The 22,094-nt window shown below is 39.2% G+C and overlaps 1 protein-coding gene across 1 annotated transcript in view; it reads right to left on the reverse strand.

The window, feature by feature from the left end:
* glra3 (glycine receptor, alpha 3) overlaps window positions 1–14,913 on the reverse strand; it is a 37,526-nt gene extending 22,613 nt beyond the window's left edge. Inside the window, exons 1-3 of the mRNA XM_042484435.1 lie at window positions 14,858–14,913; window positions 8,401–8,531; window positions 7,010–7,077 (exon numbers count right to left, since the gene is read on the reverse strand). Of these exons, the coding sequence (XP_042340369.1) occupies window positions 7,010–7,077; window positions 8,401–8,531; window positions 14,858–14,913 (255 nt within the window). The remainder of the gene's footprint in view (window positions 1–7,009; window positions 7,078–8,400; window positions 8,532–14,857) is intronic.
* Window positions 14,914–22,094: the final 7,181 nt, after the last annotated feature.

Raw genomic sequence — 22,094 nt, forward strand, 5'->3', positions numbered from 1 at the left:
CTTGTCTGCTCTTTGTTTTTGTTTCACAAACTCAACTCTCATAACCTTAAACCTTTAGCTGCAGCAGCTGCTTTTGGAGAAAAAGCACAAATAAATCTACTGTAAGCTACCTGCCAAGAACCCAATGGTTGACAGAAAAAATGAGTGACTTGATCTCTCAGTGGTTAGGAGAGACTGAGGCAAAGTGAAAAAAGAGTGAATTTTGGATTTGGCCAAAAATGTGACTCCTTAATGAATGTTCACTTTGCTTTGAGCCTGCTGAAATTATAAACGGGATATTGCTGCCTAACAAGTTTGCCATATCAACTTCATACAATGCCATCATGTTGTATTTACAGTTCGTTTTGCCGCCAAAAGTGAACCATTACAAGCATCCAGGGCACAGGTGCACTGCACAAAACATCAAAATTGCTGTACCACAGGTTTGGACTTGAAATGGTTTTTATGAGGACAAACCTGTGGTAATCATGTTTCCCCGTGTAGTCACATAAACTGCTCGCACACAGATAGAGAATGGATTAAGAGGGATGGAGAGATTGAGTGAACAAATGAAAAAAAAGAGTCTAACAGTAGTAAATCTGTTTAACGTAGATAGCGTGTACAGACCAGAGTGAACCAACCTGGCTCTAAGCCCTCTGTGTGATGTGTGTCTGTGTGTGTGCGTGTGTCTGTGTGACGTGTGTCTGCATGTGTGTGTGTGTCAGTGCACTGTTTGTGAGACACTGGGCACTCCAAAATAAACAATGTCTCTCTCGTCCTGTCTATTTTTCTCCTCTCTTTTAGTGATGTAATGGTGAAACAAAGGAAAACTGTGTCACAAAACAATCAGCATCATAAATGTTTGTATTACAGTTATAATTCTTCACAAGGCACATGTGTGTTTAAGACTATTACGTTTAGGTGGCTCAGCTCACATCTAAAAAAACAAGAGGGATTAAAGGAGCTCTATACGGCATTTAGAACATCGCTATTGCAGCTGTTTGCTATGTAAAGATATAATGGAGTAATGGCGTCCTGAGCTGAGAATAAAGTCACGCTACCTCGGTGTGTGTTGTATTCTGAGCTTCTCTGATAGTTGTTGTGGTAAACGGTGGTACACCACCAGAATTGTCTCATGCATGCTAACTGTGATAACGACGGACCAGAAATGTGCGTCTTTACCGACACTTGATGCTAAAAAAAAGCCAGAGAGTTTATCACATTACTTTACTCTGAGCTGTAAATTCATCACTTCTGAACTGGAAGGCAGAGGATCCCGTCATCTAGGATCCTGACCATGAAGAGCCTCTCCTCTTCAGGGCAGCTGCCTCCATCTCACTCAGAACCTGGGTCCCCCCTGGGTCTGGTTCTGGGTCTACAGCTGCCTGCACTTGAGAGCAGTGTGAAAGCTAAGAGCACTCACTCTGCAGGTACATCTGGGGACCAAAATGTACCCAGAAATACACTGCACATTTACTGACAAAAACAAAACACAAACAAACTTCTCAACTTGCCGCAGAGGCGTAGGGCCCACCGTCTTGTTCTCCTGCGGCTAAACACCGTTATCTCTGTCAGTTGTCTGTAACTGCCATGCTGCTGGGTGATAATCACATTTGATTTTTGATTATGATTTTAGCTGCACTCAATTTTTTTAAAACAAGATTACGGAGATAATTTAATTCGTAAATCAGGCGCACCTTTCCTAGAGGGTGTGCTTGGCCCGTCAGAAGTTTGGACTTTAAAATGACGTGATGCACCGCCTCTGTGGTTGTTTTGAAACTCAAGTGTCTCATGCAGGGAGAGCAAACATGTTGGGTTTGGTTTAATTTATTACGGAAATGTGAACAAACAACAATAATGTGCAAGACGTGGTACACAGTTGTGGCTGTACCACAACGTTTCTTTTTTTTCCAAGTTCAATTGTATTTACAAAGAAACACCAGTTAATGTTTAACAAGCATGCATGATTTTTTCAAAGCCAATGTGTTATGTTAAATAATTATTAAATAATAACAATTTCAATATCAATCGTGATTATTATTTTTACCTTAAGTAAGAAGTAAGCACCTCAGTAAGAACTGGCCTGTTTTTGTTCAGCAGATTCAGTTTTAGCAGCACGGCGGTCCTTAGGGATGTTACACTTTTCATTTCTAAATGGGGTAAAGAAGGGGTCATTTTAAAGTGCCAGGCAGTGGGATGGAAGTCAAACAAACAAGTATCAGCCACCCGAAGGCAAATGGGCATCACATTCACATCCAAGAATGACCTCAATAGTCCTTCGAGGCAGTCAAGTCAACAAACAAACAAACAAAAAACTAAAGAGAAGCAGTCTTAAAGCTGCAGGAGGTTATTCATTGCAGCCACAAAATCATCACAAAAATTACCGATAATAATAATTTGTCCTCTTCTTCTTATTATTGTTATTATAATTTCATGCTGACAGCAACAATTTTAGACCCACATAATATCAGTCTATCCATGCATCCATTATCTCCAACCTGGCCGTTAGTATCTTAGTCAGATGACACAAACTTGTCATGCCAGAATTATCACGTAACACATATTTGAAGTGTGCTGTTCATGTGTTGAGGTTACGTCACTGCACTCTCTTGTTTCACAGAGAAAAGAGGAGTGGGTAGATGAAAAGACAGATGGTGAGAGGAGAGAAAGGTCTTAATCCTAATGTGACATATGGCCCATGTATATATGCATCTCTCAGTGCTCCTCTCTCTCTCTCTGCAGCTCTCAGCGTGAACTGTGTATCACAACCTCTGTCTGCATTTGCACTGACCCCTCGCACAGTCCCCAGACTCACTGCTGTGACTTTAAGTCCCTTCATTGGCTGTCTGACTTTTAGATCCTGCTCTCAGTTTGCAAATCACTCAGCGGAATAAGACCTTTGACACAAGCCTGATGTGCTTGGAAGGTATGACACAGCCATCCCTTCCTCCGTCACTACCCTGTTGGCTGCTCCCTGGACCGAGAACAAAAAAAAGCACAAGCGGTTTTAAATTAGGGCTGGGCGATATGGCCAAAAATGTCATCGCAATGAAAAATGCATATATATTACAAACACATTGGTCAATATTGATAATTCTCCCATTCAAAACAATTAGAATTAAAATAATGTTAATATATGATAATTGTTAATTCTGGTCAGCAGCATGTCAAACTCTGAACAGACATTTTTTAAACACTTTGTATGTGTTAATGACATGTTTTACATCCCCAATTTATAATTTCTGCCGTTTCTTAAACAAAACAATACCTTTGTCATGAAGTAGCAATGAAAGTGTCTGACGTGACTGAGACAGAAACCTTTTTTACAGACGAGTTATGTTACTAAAGTTTTATTCATGTTACCTTTAGTGATGTTATGTTATCATTTATATGAAATAGCTGGTTAGTCAGTTATGTTAACTTGCTGACATACTGTTAGCATAGATGACTAAATTTTACAGCTACTTTAACTACCAATATGTGGCAAATTCAATCACTGCGCGACGTTATCTGGTCAAAACAATCATACTAAAAATAACTTTATGTGTGTTTAATGTCGTAATGTTAAAACTTTGTTGTACGCATTAGTGGCCAGCAAAACGTGACTGGTCGGTCCCCCTATCTCGCTGTCTTCTCCTTTTTGGTAGGTGGTAGGTGGTTACTGGCGATCAAGATGTATTACTGCCTCGCTCTATGGGTGTATGGTTTGTTTAATTATATAAAGGATTTACTGAACATTTGTATATCTCCATTAAGGGAAATTATACTAATTATACTAATTTCCGTTATCGTTTTATCAGCCAGCCCTACTTTAAATGTTAGTGTTTTTCACATTTGGATCAGACAGTTTAAAGATCTACATTAAAAATTAAATAAATAAAAATGATAAAAACATAATTTCCCTCATGTTTTGTTGTAAAATCAAAGAATAAATCACACAAAGCTGGCTCAGTGTTGTGTTAACAAGCACACATCGGCCTACTGACATGAAAAATTTACTTGACTTCGATAAATAATAAGTCAATCCAAAGCAATATTGTAAATTTTGAAATGACTCATGACAGTTTCTGCTTGACAGGCAAACACACTAACACACACACAAACACACACACACACACACGCTTACAAATGGCATATCCGTCAGAACAACTCCCAGTGGTGCAGAAAGCACTTAGACCTTGTCGCTTCAATCACCCATCCACTCGTCCATCCATCCATCTTTAGAGGAGGCTTCACTGATCACAAACAGTTCTGCTCTGTTAGCTGATTATACCAGACGTGCAGAAAGTGAAGTGATGTCAGAATATAGCCAAACATCACGAATATGTTCAATCATTACTGACTGATAGACACAAAGCAATTTATAGTTCGATATAATCAATCAGCGGTGTCAGCCAGTTTCGATTTATGACAGCTTATCACACACATTTTGGAATTAGCTGCCAATATCAACCATTTCTTGCTTGGAGCAAACAAGACGAACAACATGTCTTCACAGGAGGCGTGAGCGGCACATTAGCAGCTCCGGCTGTGTCTACACAGGATGCATTCAGGCACAGTGCTGAGTGTAGGTCACTCGTGTTTTGGCAGTGCTCAGGGCCCGACACACAATCACTATAATTATGTGTGTAGAACAGATGAAAATAGACCTAAAGCATAAAAACACGCTTTGGGTCATTTTCGCACATATTCATTAAGGGCTCATTTATACTCTTTTTACATACAAAAATAGATGCATCTCTTTCAAACATTGTGAGCATCATCTGCTTTCATACTTTCATGCATCCTTTTTGTTGGAATGAATAAAGCCAAAAAACTGCATGAGAGGGCATGGTCAAATGTTTCAGATAACAAACAAAGCGGCATAATAATATACCTTTTAGCAAAGGCGCCGTTGTAGACGTCCACGGTCTACAAGGCCATTAAATACTAGGGCTGTACTTGACTCAGAACTATGTCAGTAGAATCAGATTCAGCTGTTCAATACAAATATTTGACAATTCATTTTTGTTTTCCATATAAAGTTTGAACAAGTTCAGTGGGACATTCAGTGTGAAAGCAGCATTAACCAACAGGTTAACTGCAATAATGACAGATTGGAAATGTACATTTTTGGCTGATACTAGATGTAAAAAAAAAAACGTTTTAAAAGTGTCTTCATTGTCTCCTACGGTCTTATCTGGCTTGAATTACACAGCATTGTTGCCATGATAACCAGTGGTATTGCTCCATTTTTTCTGTACCAGTCAGCTTTCAGAAAACACGCACATATAAAGACAAAAAGAGCACAGAGTACGGACAGAATGTGTCCATATACCTTTTCAAACGATCATATTTAGGCTTTAATTCTTAATCTGAACTTCTGGATGTGTGATTTTGTGCTTTAACTTTTGTTTTAGATGGGAAATGTGTTTCCTTCATTTTGCATCTCCAGCTTTATCTTCCTTTATTTGCTTAACAGCTGTATTTAAGCATTAAAAAAGCTGTTTTTAAAAACTTTAATAGTTTTGAGGCGATTAAGTAATGATTTAGTTTTACAACATGCAATCACTTTGTTAAAATAACAACTATTTGGAAATGTGCAGCATTTTTTCTGAGCTGCTGAATGTGTGAGAGCACAGCTGGTCAGCATTATGTTGCAAAAGCACATGTTGACAGTGTTTTTGTCATTAATCTTTCTGTAAAAAATGATAACGCTGAACATTAATACAGATTATGATAATGAAAGCTTGCACAATCAGGGCTATTTTATTACGCCAGTACTTTGGAGAGCATTCTGGAGGAGTTCCCCAAACTGAAATTTCTACTCTTTTTATCGTTTGCCCCTGGTCGAGGGACTCCTAACAGGTCGGGACAGTTCTGCAGCTCTGCAGCTCTACTTAATCCTGGAGGAGATGGAGTGACTTTCACAGGTTAAGAAAACTGCTAAAATGCTTTTAATCCTGTTCCTGAAAGCAGGACCAAATCTGCGTCACTGTCAGTTTTAGACATTTTTACCAATCTAATTGCAAAATTCCACTAAACCCTTAAAAATCATGATCCAGGTCTGTGTGTGTGCGCGTGTGTGTGTGTTTGAGAGTGAATTATACAAAGCAGCTCGTGTGCGGCCTGGACTGACTCCACGTCACTTTAGAGTATTTGCTGTCAAAGTCACTAAATGTCTCCACTGCGCTGCTATTCATGTCTGCCTGTCTGTCTCCTCTAATTTCTGTCTCTGTCTGCCTCCCTCTGTCATTATCTCTACTTGTCAGTGTGTCATCATGTCTGCCCACAGTTTGAAGCTTTTCTGTCTTGCAAATATTTGCCCTTCCGGTATGTGCTAATGATGAGTAGCCCTGACCATATCAGAAATTAAAAAAAAAAAACAAGAAATAGCTGTTTATTGTTCAATAACAATGCACAAATCATTTGGATGTTTCCTCAGAAATGCTACCTCTTATGGTATCACTAATTACAATATAGCAGAGAATAATGGAAGTGATCCAAATTGTTAATAAATAATACCACCGGTTAAGTTTAAAAGATACACATGGATTTAACTCTTTTGTTGACTTGTCACTTGTTTCACATGAAGTGCTCTTGTTGGTCTGTGGACATTTGCAGCCCGTTCTCATTCCCACGTCGTCAGATACTGACGCTTTGTTAAGCACCTCTTCATTACTGAACATACTGGGGTTTCAGCTAACTCTGATGTAAACCTGTCCCATAGAAACAGACAAGCATTTACAAGGGGTCCTCTTTCACAGTTTGGATATGTCTGTGTTCAGGCCTAAGTGTGATTTTGAGGGTCTTATGGGGTTTTGGGGGTTTTACAACGGTCATGCATTTCTTTCAGTTTGGTGTGCTCTCCTCGAGCTTGAAAGATGAGAATAGTCCCTGTTCTGGTGTCAGATCTCAATGTTGTTGTTGTGGTCACCACCACATTTGCTTCACTGTTTTATGTCAAACATTTGTGTATGCTTGTGCCTTTATGCTAATCTAACCTTTATGTTGACTTATTGTAGTTTCATGCAGAATCTCTGTTACTCACCATGGTGGTTTCAGCAATGGAGCCAAAGCTGTTGATGAAAATGTTACAGGAAACATTGACTGGAGGACCTGCAGAAAGAGATAAAATGATTACAGTAGATGGATAAAGAATAAATACAACTGTGTATTATTTAAACTAACACATATAATTATAATTATAAGTTTCACATGAGGAACCAAAAATATCCAGAGAATATCAGAAACAAGGCCTCACATCAGAAACATGTTCACTGGTGCATTAGATGAAGTAGACTGTAGTTATCTTTATTCATTACTTTAAGCATCTAATTTCTTACATGAGTGGTAAGATGTGCCCCACAAACATCATGCACTCTGTGTGTGCATTTTGACCAATAAAATAACAATGTCAGTTCCAACACATTCTCATCCAAAGTCATCACATGTTGCCGCTTTGCAGTGGACTTTATTGTCGGCATATTATGCTCTCGGTGTCCTTTGCATCTGCTCTTTACGTTCCAGGATGCCACTACCATGATGTCCACACAAGCACGTGTTGGGATGATGTTGAACATGGTAATCTTTAGGCAACAACAGTGCCTGGCAACCAACGTTGGGACACTGACAAACACATGCTGGCCCAGATCGTTAGGATTAGGCAACAAAGTTGTGCGAGATTAGGGGAAGGAGGCACATGGTAAGGTGTAGAAAAAAAGCATCAAACTCCGACAAGGAAGCGAACACCGGACTCCCACATGAACGTTTGGGGTTTGTTCGACCCATCCACCCCCGCTTCATGCCTACATGCACCCTTATTTTTACATCATACCTGATGCCATCCTGCCATGTCTCATACGGACTGGACAAGTTCTGTCTGGCTGTCTTAAGTGATGTTGCCCATGTGTGTATTATACAGACACGGCAGGTGCTGTCAATCCGTATAATAACTCCACAACTAGCTATGTTCGGTTGCATTCTCACCTGATGTCCAGCAGTGTTTCATGCAAATACCAAAGATGGCTTTCGGCGATGTGATCTCACACCAAAAGCACTGTCAAAGCGGTGATGTTTCACAAGTTTGGAATGCGAACAGGCTGTCAGTTCACAGTCCGCGCTCAGTTAAGTGTTATCACCTGACTGTTTAGGCTAGAGCCAATGCAAGCGGACACTGGGTGAGAAGCGGAGTTCACCCTGTGCAGGGCTGGCACATAGAAACAGACAGCCATTCACAATCACATTCACAGCTACAGCCAATTTAAAGTCCCTAATTAACCTAACCTGCATGTCTTTGGACTGTGGGAGGAAGCCGACACACAGGAGGGCCTCAGCCCAAAACTAAACATTTATCCATGTCATTGTGCCTCTCAGGGGAAGCCCACTCTGTTTGCTCTTGAGGAAAAATACAAACAGACACATAGAGAGCTTTGTAGATACCTTTAAAGTTCGGTCTTATCCTGGCATCATATCCAGACGTCCTGCCCATCAGTTTGTCCAGAAAATCGGAGGGAGACATCGGGGCCTGCCGGGCCCTCGCAGCATTGTCCAACTCCTTACACTGACCCACACTGTCAGGGCAAAAAAACACAGATAACACAAGTAAACATCTGTGACAGTTTCACAGCAGGATGTGTATTTTGTTACTCTCCTTGTCAACTGATGTGAAGCACCATAGTGAGTCAAGTTATTGTCTGTTTATGACAGCTTTTATGTTTGTTATTTAAAACACCAGATTCATAAACACCCCGAGGACTGAACTTACACAAGACAACTTTTGAACCTAAAATTTTCAACCAAGGAGTCAAATGATTCAGGAAAGTAGGAACTCTTAACTTTATACTGACGAGACAGTCACTCCTAGCCGATTTGCAATGGTAATATTTTAATTAAATCAATAGAGTTGTTGCAATCAGTGGATTCATCAGTAGGCAAAGTAAATTTGCATGTTGCGTTCACAAAATCCAAATATCAACACACAAAATTGCACAACGTCCAAAATGGAGGAAGCTATCAGCTGTAGGGCAAACAAGCCCCCAGGAATTGCACCAGGCTTTGTAGTAAATTTTACATCATTTCCAAAAATGAAATTACACCATCTGGGTCCATCAAGTGATGCCATTGGGCCCAGAAAGACACATCTGTAAATCAGTGGATACATTTTTTTGAGCGTCAAAACCTCTGCAAAATGACCCATTTCACCATTAAGATTTAATCCATTCAGTTTGGTACCATTTAGAAGTCTAAAAGAGCCGCAAGATTAAATTATTTGATCACCATTCAAGCTAGCGGAGCGCTAAACTGGAAGTCAGCCGCTCCACTGGCGCAATCACCCACTCAAGGCATGCACACTTGGCTGCGCTTGGCCGCCGTCTCTAGTGCGCATGCCTTATGGGTCCCATAATGCGGAAGATCCAAATACTTTCATACCATGGAAATAGTGTTTATTTGCTTCATGCACTACTGAGCAGCTCTCATAGGAGTATACAGGGTCTCACCTCCATGCTGTATCCAGGTTTTCTTTATACATCCATGAGAGTAACATCCAATTTTTTGTAACTCTGCTCTAGCAGGCATGAACTGCTCTAAAAAAGGTTGGTTGAATTCTTTATTTAAATGTACTTGGCAGTTTGTGTGTGTATGTGTGTGTGTTTGTGTGTGTGTGTTTGTGGCTGTCTCTTGTGGGGTGAATGGGTTGTTTCTTCTAAATGCTAAGGTAAAGCTTGATGATCCTGAAACTAGACTTGTGTATGTGTTTGTCAGTTGGGAAAAAACAGAATGTTTCCTAAAATAGCTCAGCTCTCTGTAAGGGTCATACTGCTCGCACGTGCGCACGCACGCACACACACACACACACACACACACACACACACACACACACTATTCAGCACATCCAAGTGTAGTTTCAGGATCATCAACCTTTAATTTGGGATTTGGAAGCAGCGACCATTTACCCCAGCAGGGAATAACCTTACACAATCATGAGAACAGACTCACAGCGTTTACCATGACTTTGATTACTCATTTAAAGGGGACACATTACGCAAAATGCACTTTCCTTGGCTTTTCAACATTAATATGTCCCCCTGGTGTTTCTAGAAACCTTCAAAGTGTTGGAAAAGACCATCTTCTCTCCCTTTCTCTTGCTCAGTCTACAAGAAAATGTGTTAAACAACAAGCTTGTCAGAATTAATGCAAAATATGACGTCATATGGTGTTGCTGTGCCATCCGCCTCAAGCTAAATGATCATCCGCCATCGTGATTTCCTTGATATTCATGGACCTTACATGGTATGAGCAAAGCATGTTACTTGATATGTTGTTGGTTGCAAGAACCGAAAGAGAAGTCTTCATGTATTCCAATCATTTTAAGACATGAAAACTTAGAATAAAACAACAAAACCTTGTGTCATTGTTTTGGTGTGTTGTATTAGGGTTTAAGAATTGGATGGACATCAGCCAATCACACACTTTTATTTTTTAATAAAACTGATGTCTTTTAAAGGTTTTAAAGGGTTAACTCAGGTAATAATTTGACTCAGCAACTTTAACTTGTATTGGGGTAATATCTGACCAGGAGTATCTATACCCACCTATAGTAATAGAGTTGAGTACTTTGTCCAGCACTAATCCTTGCTGGTCTGTGTGTGTGTGTCTGTGTGTGTGTGTGTGTGTGTGTGTGTGTGTGTGTGTGTGTGTGTTGCTGATGGTACACGTGAAAAATTAATTATCAAACTATTCAGAATTTAATAAACTGGTTCATTTGCCCGATGACATTGTGCAGCTTTGATTAACGTTATAAAAAAACTGGTCAGTTTAACCTTCTGACTATAAAAATGTAATCCTTCACTACCAGTAGTAAAGAAAGCAGAGGCACTCAAAGTAAAGTGCATCTAAAAATTCTGTTACAACTGAAGTGCTGCCAACAGTGCAGATGAGGAAGATTGGAAATACTGACCAATCAGAGCAGAACAGGCTTATTTCGGAAAGGGGGCTTAAAAAGGCAGCTGCAAAAACGTTCCAGACAAAGGGGTCAATATGCAGGCACACAGAATAAAAAAAATATTGTGTTTTAAACTTTAAAGTACATAAACAGCAGAAACCAAAAATACAAGTTTGAACCTAAAAATAGGCTTAATATATTTCTCCTTTGACCTTTTCTAAACACGCGCTGACTCTGGGGGTGACAGCAAGACACAAAGAGACCAGATCTCATTCATTTCCAATGAGCTTTGGGAGACGAGGAGCGACAGAGAGCAGAGACACAGCTGGAGGAGGGATGTAGTGACTTAGAGGGAGGAGAGAGTCGAGCAGAGTTCAAATAAGGAATAGACACGAGTGGGTCTGCCAAATAAAAAGGTCAATGTGTGCTTCTGCGAAAAAAAAAGATAAAAGAAACTGTTTTGACATTAGATCCGGTTACTGAGTCAGTTCAAAGTTGACGTCTCATATGCCCTCAGATCTCAGGACACCGGCTCCCAAGAAAAAAACATAGACAGCAGAGTGTCTGTCGCCAAGAACAAATCCCTGTTGTGATTAGAGACAAAAAAATATATCATCAAATATGAACTCAGACATAAATCTGTTCTCATTGTCCTGTCTGACTTCAGCAGCATCTAGCTTGAGACTGATACAATCTCTGGTCCTGCCCTCGGAGAGAGAGCTCTGACACAGAAGCACGCCACGAGCAGGCGAGCGCGGAGCTGCTTCCTGGTCGATGCATCACCACACACGTTCTCTGTGTGCTGTCTGTCTGAGTCTGCCTAAAGATGTGGATGTGTCTGCTAGGAGCATGAGTCATGCTCAACATCATGTTAGCGCGTGTGTGTGTGTGTGCGTCTGTGTGTGTCTGTTTATGTTTCTCTCTCGGAGACATCAGCCCAACAGTGCGTCTACCTGGCAGTGAATGCAGGTACTGCGGAGGCCTCTGGATGTTGATGCTGGCTCAGTTCAACTGTCAACATTAGCAGAATTCATGGCAATATTAGATTAGAAATCCGATTATTAGATTCCTAAAGATTTTTGATGACTCATCTCACGTGCTCCGGTAGTGTCTGCGACATGCCACTCATCATGCAGTCGTGTCAGATAGAGACTCAGATTTGGCAATCAGATTAAAGCTGTTTTGAAAATCATCTCTAGATCCATTTACTAACAAATATTCCCAAGAACAAACAAAATTTAAAATCCATTTTGTGCATGCTTTCACTGCATCTTGTCATTATCATTAATGTGTAAAGCTTATTTTTCCACTATACTGTCATCTTCATTCTCATCATTCTATTGTCATTATAATAATGACTACAGTGTACCTAGTACTAATATTATCATATTCATTATACTTTGTAATATCATTATTTGTACACTGAAAATAAACAATTTGTTTTAAGTTAAAAAAGACAGTCGCTTGGCTGCCTTAAATTTTCAGCTTACTGAATTTGAAAAGACAAGTTGAGGTAATTTTGGAACGTTTCAACCAAATTTATCAGTTTCAGTCAACTTAAAAATCTCTTTAAACAAATTGTTTATTTTTCCAGTGTACATTTATTTTTGCATTCATGGACCATACTTATTAAAATCTAAACAGCTTTTCTTCATTTCAACATATTTTCCCCCTACTCTGTGCGAATCTGCAAATTTCCTTTCAGACAAAGTGTTTTAAATTGAATTTAATTTGAACTGAATATGTAATATATAAAACAAATCTGATAACAGATTACAATTTGCAGTAGAATTCCTTTTTTGCAGATATTAGAAGAGTCTAAAAGTCAACTACACAACTTTGATTTAATATAAATAGACATTAAAATGTAACTCGTGTGAGGCAGTGCTTGCTCACTCTGTGAATGAAGCAGAAGTTCTAGCAGCAACGAGACGTGTGCTTGACCAACACACAGTGGTCACAGTGACACAAGCATGTAGGTCTTGCAGCGATCGGACAGTCATGCCACGCAGCGCAGTCTTTGTGGGTCCAGAAGCTGTGACCCAGAAACTAAATTTAGACCCTGGTTCCTGCAGTCAAACTTGTGATTAAATTCCTAAGTTTGGTTCTGGAAATAAGGCTTCAGTCTCAGAGACAGAGCCTTTGTCAACAGTATGTTGAGTGTCTCACATCATTTTTTATTTAACATTTCTGTTTTTTTCTGTTGCAAGCTAAACGTCGTGACCCAACAAAAGAGGTGAGTCCATGGTTAGTCTATGGGAAGTGGCTAACTCAAGTAAGTAAGTAAGTAAGTAAATTTTATTTATATAGCACCTTTCATAGATAGAAATCACAAAGTGCTTTACAGTAAAAACACAGTGCTTCACAAACAGAATAAACAGTGATTTACAAAGGATAAAATACAACACAGTTCTTCGAAATAAGGCAAAAGAAAATACAATATAAACACCAAGTTAATAAAAGAGGTTAATTAAAAGCTTGTCTGTATAAAAGTGTCTTTAGCTGCAACTCAAGTGTGTCTGTAACAAAAGTAGAACAGAGTAAAGCTGTAAGAGTTTTTAGACAGCAAAGATTACAGACGTAAATTATATATATATAGAAAAAAACTACTTTAGAAGATAGCTTTGGTGAACTTCAGGCAAGACTTAATTATTTTTCGACCTGGACCCTAATTTCCCATGTTTTTGTGTCTAAGTGACTCGTTGGAACAATGTTTGAAATTGGTCCAATATTGAGAGAAAGTGCTGCAGCTGGTTACTGTGAAACAAGCAAAAATGTGATTCTACAGAGCAGGTCCATTAAGTGTCCTTGTTTTTGCCACTAACAGGCTAAAATTGTTATTTTAAGTGTCTAACAACATTATGAAAAGGATTGATATTAAATGTTTTTCCATATGTTTCGGTGGCTCTGTTCTGGTTTTTTTTGTCCAAGTATTGCTCAAGGAAAGGTCTTGTTCTGAAATCTTGCACAATTTTTCAGATTGTCAAAATCAGCTAAATATTCAGCCATGACACTAAAAATGTTTTAGATAAGAGTAAGATCTCAAGATCTCTCCCATTCACTTTTCCACCATTTTCTTCCTGCAACCAGCAGTTGAAGAAGTATTCAGATCCTTTACTCAACTAAAAGAACTGATACCAGCCTGTGAAAATACTTTGTTCAGAGTGAAAGTTGTGCATTGAAAATGTTAGCTATGTATAAAAATGTTAAGTAAAAGTAAGTACATATAATCAGGAAAATGTACTTGAGTATTAAAATTAAAAGTACCTAATACCGATAAATCATTAAAAAAAAAACACAGCCCTAAAACTCAAATTATTACAAGAAATGAGAGAAAAACACCTCACATCTCCAATTATTTAAAGAATAAAAATTCTTCCAAAAACTCAAAATAAAAAATAAAAGACACCCCCCCAAAAAATCAACATTATTTAAAAAAATATATAAAAATATCTCAACTGTTTATCAAAATAATTGGCTGGCTAATTAAACAACTAATCGTTGTAGCTGTACTTGTGTAAACTGTTTGGTAATTTCATTAATAACAAAAGATCATTCTTTATAAGATCTTCTTTTTTATGCAAAAAAAAACTTAATTTGTGAAGTAATTAAAATATACAGATACAGATAAATTTAGTAAAACAAAAGGTACAGTATCTGAAAAGAAAAAACTCCCAAACAATAAAAGCACAAGTACCTCAAATTCATACTTAAGTACAGTACTTGAGTAAATGTACTTTGTTACATTCCACCACTGACTGCAACAGGTCTCCTCTCAGAACCAGACTTCTTGTTAGTGAGACTTAGACACAAAACAGACTGAAACAAGCAAAAGGTACGGTAAAAGGTATGGTTTATTTCTCTAAAGCGTCCTATCTGTGATGTTGTGAGACAACAATAACATCAATCTGAACCTGTCAGTGACAAAACAAGCACTTAGTGGACGGAGCACACCTCAGCATTATCATTTTAAAATGATGTAAAAAAATCTTAAGTTTTGAGTTGCCCATGAATGCCACTGTAAAATGCTTTGTAATATCAATAACTTATATGTACTCCTCATGGACAGCTATGCAATGTATTACAAATAGTTAGCCCCACATTTTTAGTCACTGCTGCCTCCGCAGTTACCGATGCTGTTGTTTTTTCCTGCAGATAATGCTCAGAGACACTGCCGTCAAACGAGAAGCCTTAGTCTCATTAGTTTACGTGTCAGTCTTGCCATGCAATCCATTTTCCTCCACCTCTCCCTGGAACAGTTTCTGTCTTTGGACGGCCCAGTTAACAGTCGCACTCACGCAGAGATGTCAGCTCAGAGCATCTTAAAATCAGCTGCTAAGCTGCTTAGGTTGCTGTAGCGCTACCTCTCCGCATGTTTTCCTCTGCTCTCTCCTCTCCTGCAATTTATTCTCCTGCTTCTCTTCCTGCCTTCTTTCTCTGTTATATTCGTCTCCTTTAAAACGCGAGAGAACAATAGGAAGCAATGTAGAGAGACACAGCATAACATCCGATCCTTATCAATAATGGATGAGCTTTTAATCTAGAACTACTGTCTCTCTCACACACAGAGGCCATTTAAAGGAGAGAGATGAATTAATTAAATGTATTAATGTGTTTAATATATTACTTATGTAATGTATGTCTTTCCTGTTTTATCTGCTGTGGCTACTACTATCAGCACTACTAAATCAATAATAACAAATTCACTGGTGGTTTTTAAGTGTAACACAATATTTCATTCATGCTAAGACTTCAGCCATTTACTCTGAGTAAATCATTAAGCTACTGAATTGTGGATGTGAATCACAAGAGTCAAGCATTACCTTGATGCATTTAGATTTCTGCACAGAAGCTGATAATTATAAATGTGTCATCAAGAACTTGTAACAACAACAGTACTTCTAAAACAGAGTATATCAACTTCAACAGGAGAAAAAAAAAAGAAAAGCGATGCCACTTATTGCCAAAAATGTGACAGAAAGTCAAGCATCTATTGTGTTTCACTTTGTTTGTATTTTCAAAAATGAACCTTTATTTGGTTGTTACTGACTGTGAGGCTATTCAAAGAAAAATCAACCAAAAAAGGCATCCCTATTCCTAAGTGGGTACAGCCACCAATCAGGTATCAGAACTAATACATTTCAAAACTAAGGAAATGCATTGATAAGAATAAAAGAAACATGAGTCTTTAACAGTCCACCGGTCCTGTCCAGTCAGCAAACATGCCCATGGCATTGCTAACCTGCACATCAGTGAAGGCACCGCGAATGCTAAAGGGCACATACAGGATTTGGAGCAACACATGCTGCACTCTTGACCTTATTCAGAGCGCCCCTGCTTATTCCGACAAGACAATGCCAAGCCACGTTCTGCACGTTACAACACAGGGCTTTGTTGTAAAAGAGTGCAGGTGCTAGGCCTGTCTCCCACTGAAATGTTTGGCATGTTATGAATTGCAAAATGCAGCAATGGAGACCCCAGACTGTTGGGCAACAGAAGTCATTTATCAAGCAAGAATGTAAAATAATTTAACTTTCAAAACTTCAACAATCATATTCCTCACTTCCCAAACACTCACTGAGTTTTGTTTAAAGAAAGGTTGTAAACACGCCCCTGTCACAACTTTTTTGGAACGTGTTGCAGGCATAGAGCATATTTACAAAAGAAAAAAAGAATAAAGTTTACAGTTTGAACATTAAACATCTTGTCTTTGAACTGTATTCCTTTGAATATAGATTGAAAAGGATTTGCCATTGCATTCAGTTTTTGTTTACGTTTTACAGAGTCCCAACTTTTTTGGAATTGGGGTTGTACATCACTCTCTCCACTGTTAAAAACAGCATGCTGGCATGGCTACGCATCAGTGTGACTTAAAATGAAGCTGAAACATGTCTGTGTCCATGACTGTCCTTACTAAATAAATAAGTGGATTTTTACGTGTCGATTGTATTTCTCTAATTTGAAGGTGTAGGAAAAAAACATCACATTTAGACAAGAAGCGGACTCTGGACTCCTCAATGAGAGTCCCAAGCAAAGTGAACACCAGAATCCTACATCAAAGTCTTATAGGTGCCCTTATATTACATTGTCACTGACACGCTTTTCGATCTGATACGGTCCCGTGGCCTATCATTTGGTCGCGGCAGGTTCTGTCCACCCACCCACCGCTGTACAATGACATCTTGACCCATTCTCTCTGGATGCGTTCTGATGCTGTCCAGAGGCGTGTCTTGTGGACTCAAAAGGTGGCTGGATCTTCACCAAAAGCAATGCAAAAGTGGCGGTATTTGATGACTTTGGAATGAAAACGTGCTGTGAATTCTGTCTGATATCAAACAAGTGCACAAAGTGACGAGTTAATTAGCTCTATTTGTGCTCAGAGAACCACAGCTACAATAACTAATTTCAGTTTGTTATATTTTGCAAAGCCTTCACGCTCTAACTGGCTGTATAGGCATAAGCGAGCACAACTTACAGATGTCTCCTTTCAAGGGAAGTCCAGACTTACAGACCACCATACTGATAAGGTTGCACAGTAACATCAGACTTAGACTCCCAGAGAATCCAGCATTCATCTGAACATATAAACAACATATCATATGCACTCTGCAACCAAGATGCTAAAAAGCCCACCCTGTCAGGGAGAGGTTTGGTTTGAAGTGCTGACAGAATTATTTATAACTAGCTCTCTGATTATGCAATAAAACATCCCCATGATGCCAACACGAAGAGACAGTGAGAAGGGGCCTTTTGCATCTGGCCATACCGAAAGACCTTGGTGTATCCCTACCATTATGTAACACCCTATCTCTATCAGCATGCCAACAAGCATGCAGGAAAGTCAAATGTTCAAGAATTCATTATTCTGGGGTATGATCTGTTGATGTGGATGAGTGTGAGCTAAATGTTTTACAGCACTGCTCAGACCTCGAGTCATTAAAAAGGAATAAAAGGGATAAATAAAAGACCAGTGTTTCACCCGGCGTGTCCACAACATTTTCTAGTGAGACTGAACTTCAGATTCAGAAGCTTTTTTCTCCAGACTAGATTAAGTTTTCCAAATGTACATTAATTATAAACAACATGTGAGAAGCTGGTCATGACTGATAAAAACAGCTGCATGCATGTCTGCATACATTAGAGCAGAGCAGTGAATCAATGTGATATTACATGCACATGAGCATGGATGTGTCCCTATCTATCTATCTATCTATCTATCAATGTAAGACTAAAATATGTTTTACCGCTGCCCCCATCCACATACATTGCTTTTCCTACATGGTGGTACTTCTGTCTGCTTCACCAAAGCTGCTGCTGACCACCATCTACTGTAGGTAATACACTGACTATAGGTAAATACGTAATCCAACCCCACGTCAAAAAGTTCAAACTGTCCCTTTAGAGATTCCATGTGTAGGATTCAAGGGATATATTGGAAGACACTGAATATAATATAATAGATAGGACCCCAGCAGAAGAAGATTGGATAAACAGTACTCAAAACATGCAAAGGACAGACAGATTCCTTGCCAAAGACCTTCAGTTAGCAGCTGTACCTACTCGTGTTCAACCAATGTAAACCCAAGTGCCGGACTCAGCAAACTTTTTGTTGCTGCTGTTACACAGGTTAGAGACCCACCAGTCCTGAAAAAAACAAATGACCAACTCCAGACGTAAGTGGTTTACTGACGATGTTTGCACTGTAAGTTTCTGAACTGCCTGTGTCTCCGTCTCTAATTCACCTGTTGCTGCAGCTGCTGAATCCAATTGCAGGATTACAAATTATTTAGTAACACTGAGCTGCTTTCGGTGTCAGGCAGGTTCTCCAAACACCAAAACTCAATTTCAAGCCTTCTGGAGGTGAAAGTGTTCCTATGTACTGTTGAAAAGATATAGAGGAAGATCTACCAGAACAACATCTATTCTGCCTGGATGATGTCTTTTCATGTTTCAATCTCAGGCCAAAAAGAACAACTAAACTGGGCCTGGTCCCGATGTTCAGCTTTAAATATGAATGGAAGTATGGGTCCTGCTTCACAGAAACATAACTTAATTAGGGCATTTGCCAGTGACTCGTCATTTTATCTCTGTTCTGTGAATGACAAAGCAGCACTCAGCGAGAAAACAGTCATCAGCTGGTGCCCTGAAATAACCACAATCTCCAACCGCTGCTCTCCAGATTTGGAATATGTGATCACCCGCTGCAGGCCCTTTCACTGTTACCTCAAACACAGGCCATTCTGCCTGGCCAGATTTAAAACTGCATAATGTATCACTGCATAATGTACCACAATTGCAGGATTTTTCTCATGGGGAAATTTTAAACATGCAAACAGGAAGACTGGCCGACCCAAGTACAAACACCTCTCAGTGATAGACATAGGAAACGATGGGCCTTTATAACACACACATAAAGGCATCAGACAGTTTTGCTTCTTTCTACACGCCCCCTGGGAAATCCAGATGGTAGTATGACCACGCTGGTTCCAACCAGACAGACAAAGGCCGACCGATGACTCCCAGGAAGAGGAGCAATAAATGACTGTTTTCACTCGAAGGCCCTATGATGCATATGCACTTTCATGATTTATTTCATTTTGTGAGGAGAGCTACCTCACACAGAAAAACGGCAACAATCCTTTATTGACCCGAATATTCATTACTCGGGTAGGTATTCAGCTTATAGGGATTTGGATAGTGGTTTTGATTTTGTTCGTTGTTTTTTTTTTGTTTGTTTGTTTTTTTGCAGAGGACGAATGTAATTTGTGAGAAAAAATACATCTTAAATCTTAGATTTGTTGGAGTTACTATACTCTGCTTCTGTTTCACAGGGCTTTGTTAGGTTATTATGAGTAGTTTGTAGGTCTACAATAAATTGTACATGATAATAAAAATTGTCTCAAGCTTTTTAATGCCACAGAAAGTGCACAGAAATGTCACTGAACCCAACACTTGAGGAGTTTGGAGTACCTCACAACAATGAATGCAAAATCAGGCAATCCCTGTGAATTCTGCACAGCCTTGCTGCAACTTTGTACACTGACCAAAGCTTGAATATTCAATGTTGATCAATGTCGAAGCTCCAGAGCCCAGAAAATGGTATTTGGGACATTCCTAATGGCACCATTGATGGATTGACTACTGCAGGCTTACTCAATTGAAAGCCTGATTGGTCTGCTGATCAGTTCTGATTACAAGTAATCAAGATTAAAAACCTGATTAGAAAAAAATCATGCAAATAATTTTTCCACAAAAAAACCTTTCACACCAGCAGAGAGCCTCTGTACACTCAGCCAAATTGCCTCTGAACCCCAAAACCTGCCTTTGAAAGGCATCTTTTCTTTAAAAATCTAATCATAGCTAGAAACTGTATGAACAGAAATTGTCTTCTGTTTTTCAAATATCTGACAGTGAATGCATTATGTGTGACGAACGCTTCCGTGTAGGCTATTTTAAGAAAGCTGGGACACACTCGTTGACCCCATGGGAGCTATGAGCTATGACACATATGCAATGTAACTGTAGCCGCGAAGGTGGAGGGTTACAGCTGACGGCGCTGGAAATAATGGGATGTATCCACTCAGGTGCTCTTTGGGTGCGCTCTTTAGCTACTTTGGGAAAGAAAGCAGGTGTTCATGATTTTTTATTAGGGAACCTTTTACAGAATTGTAAATCCCACCTATGTCTTTATTTTGCAAATAAGGTTATTATGACCCAAGGCTGACTGTGGAGTGGATATCTCAGTGAAATGAATCAAATATCTCCATGTTCTATGACAGTGTACAATTGACCCTTTAAGCAACTGCAGACCAGATTTTACCGGGCATGTGTGTTACCACTACGATATGACGCTATATGTAGCTGTAACTTCTCCTCTTTTTAATGTCCTTTGCTTTCATCAGGGAAAAATTTTAGCTTAAAATAGTGGTATTTCATTAAAATCCCTTTATTCTACTACTGACAAAACAGAAGGAAGAGAAGAAGTGACGAACAGGTGCGAGGAAACATGTCTGTCCTTAGTTGTAATAAATGTTTCAAGGTGTAAAGAGTATATATTTTAATACATAAAAGACAATATAATGTACATTTTGTTACAGTAGAAATTCAGGTTTTTAATTGAGCTTGGGCCAAAAACTGCTGGCATGCGTCAGACTCAGGTCAGGTTTGGATAGAAACTGTACTGGGTTCATGTGGAGTCGGGCTCTATTCTACATGTCTCATTTAATATTTCGCTAAAAAATTAAACTGTTTGCACTAGCCAGACCCTGTAAAAAAAAAAAAAAAATCATTTAAAAAACATAAAATGTTGCCCTCCTCAGCACAACTGGGAGACCAACACCCATGACACAAAAATATTAAGTTAAAAGTTGTTTGTTGTTTTACACTGAACAAGGTAAGGTAAGGTAAGGTAAGATTTATTGGTCATTTTTTAAACAAAGTTTACAAAATGAAATTTCATTAGTCCTTGATCCTGCTACATCTTTGAGTTGAAAGTTGAAAGAGGAGAGGTTGTAAAAAACTGTAAATAGTGAATGTAAATTGAAATGTTGTGACAGAAAACTTTTGAAAATGCGATGGCGTGCTATGTTGAGTCTACATGCATAATGATAAAGAAAAATAAAGGATATAATGTCCAGGCCTGGACCCTTAGCTTTCTGAAAATGTGGCCCTTTGAACAATGTAGTTGAATATTGACTGACTAAATGAATGCTTGCCTTGGTGTCATTTCTCACTTAAAGTCACACATATTGATTTGGGCAGTAATTATTTTTTCATCCTAATGAGACAGTTGCAGACAGTTGACTCCACTTTGAGGTGAAAACAGCTCCTGCCTGCCTTCGCATTAATATGTAGCCCTTCTAGTCTATTTGCAGCTGTTGTACTTGTTCAGACTAATTAGCTGCTGGATTAACGCATACATCAGAAACACTACATTTCCCAGCTACCCTGAGGTATTTTTGGCATTACAGTCTGGGCAGCCCAGTGTAGTGATAGCAATGGGGTCGACTTAGTGCCTTCAGCCAAATGTTCACTTAGTGTGGAGACTACCCTCTTCGCCCGCCATCGCTTCTCCGGCACCACATACACACAGGCGGGCAGAGCACCACTTAGCTGTGCTTTTCAGCCACATGTTTCCTTCAGCAGTAACAAGTGTTCTTATGGTCATATTTGTCATGCACTGTTACAACAA

This window comes from Plectropomus leopardus, chromosome 4 (assembly GCF_008729295.1).
Source record: "Plectropomus leopardus isolate mb chromosome 4, YSFRI_Pleo_2.0, whole genome shotgun sequence".
NCBI lineage: Eukaryota > Metazoa > Chordata > Actinopteri > Perciformes > Serranidae > Plectropomus > Plectropomus leopardus.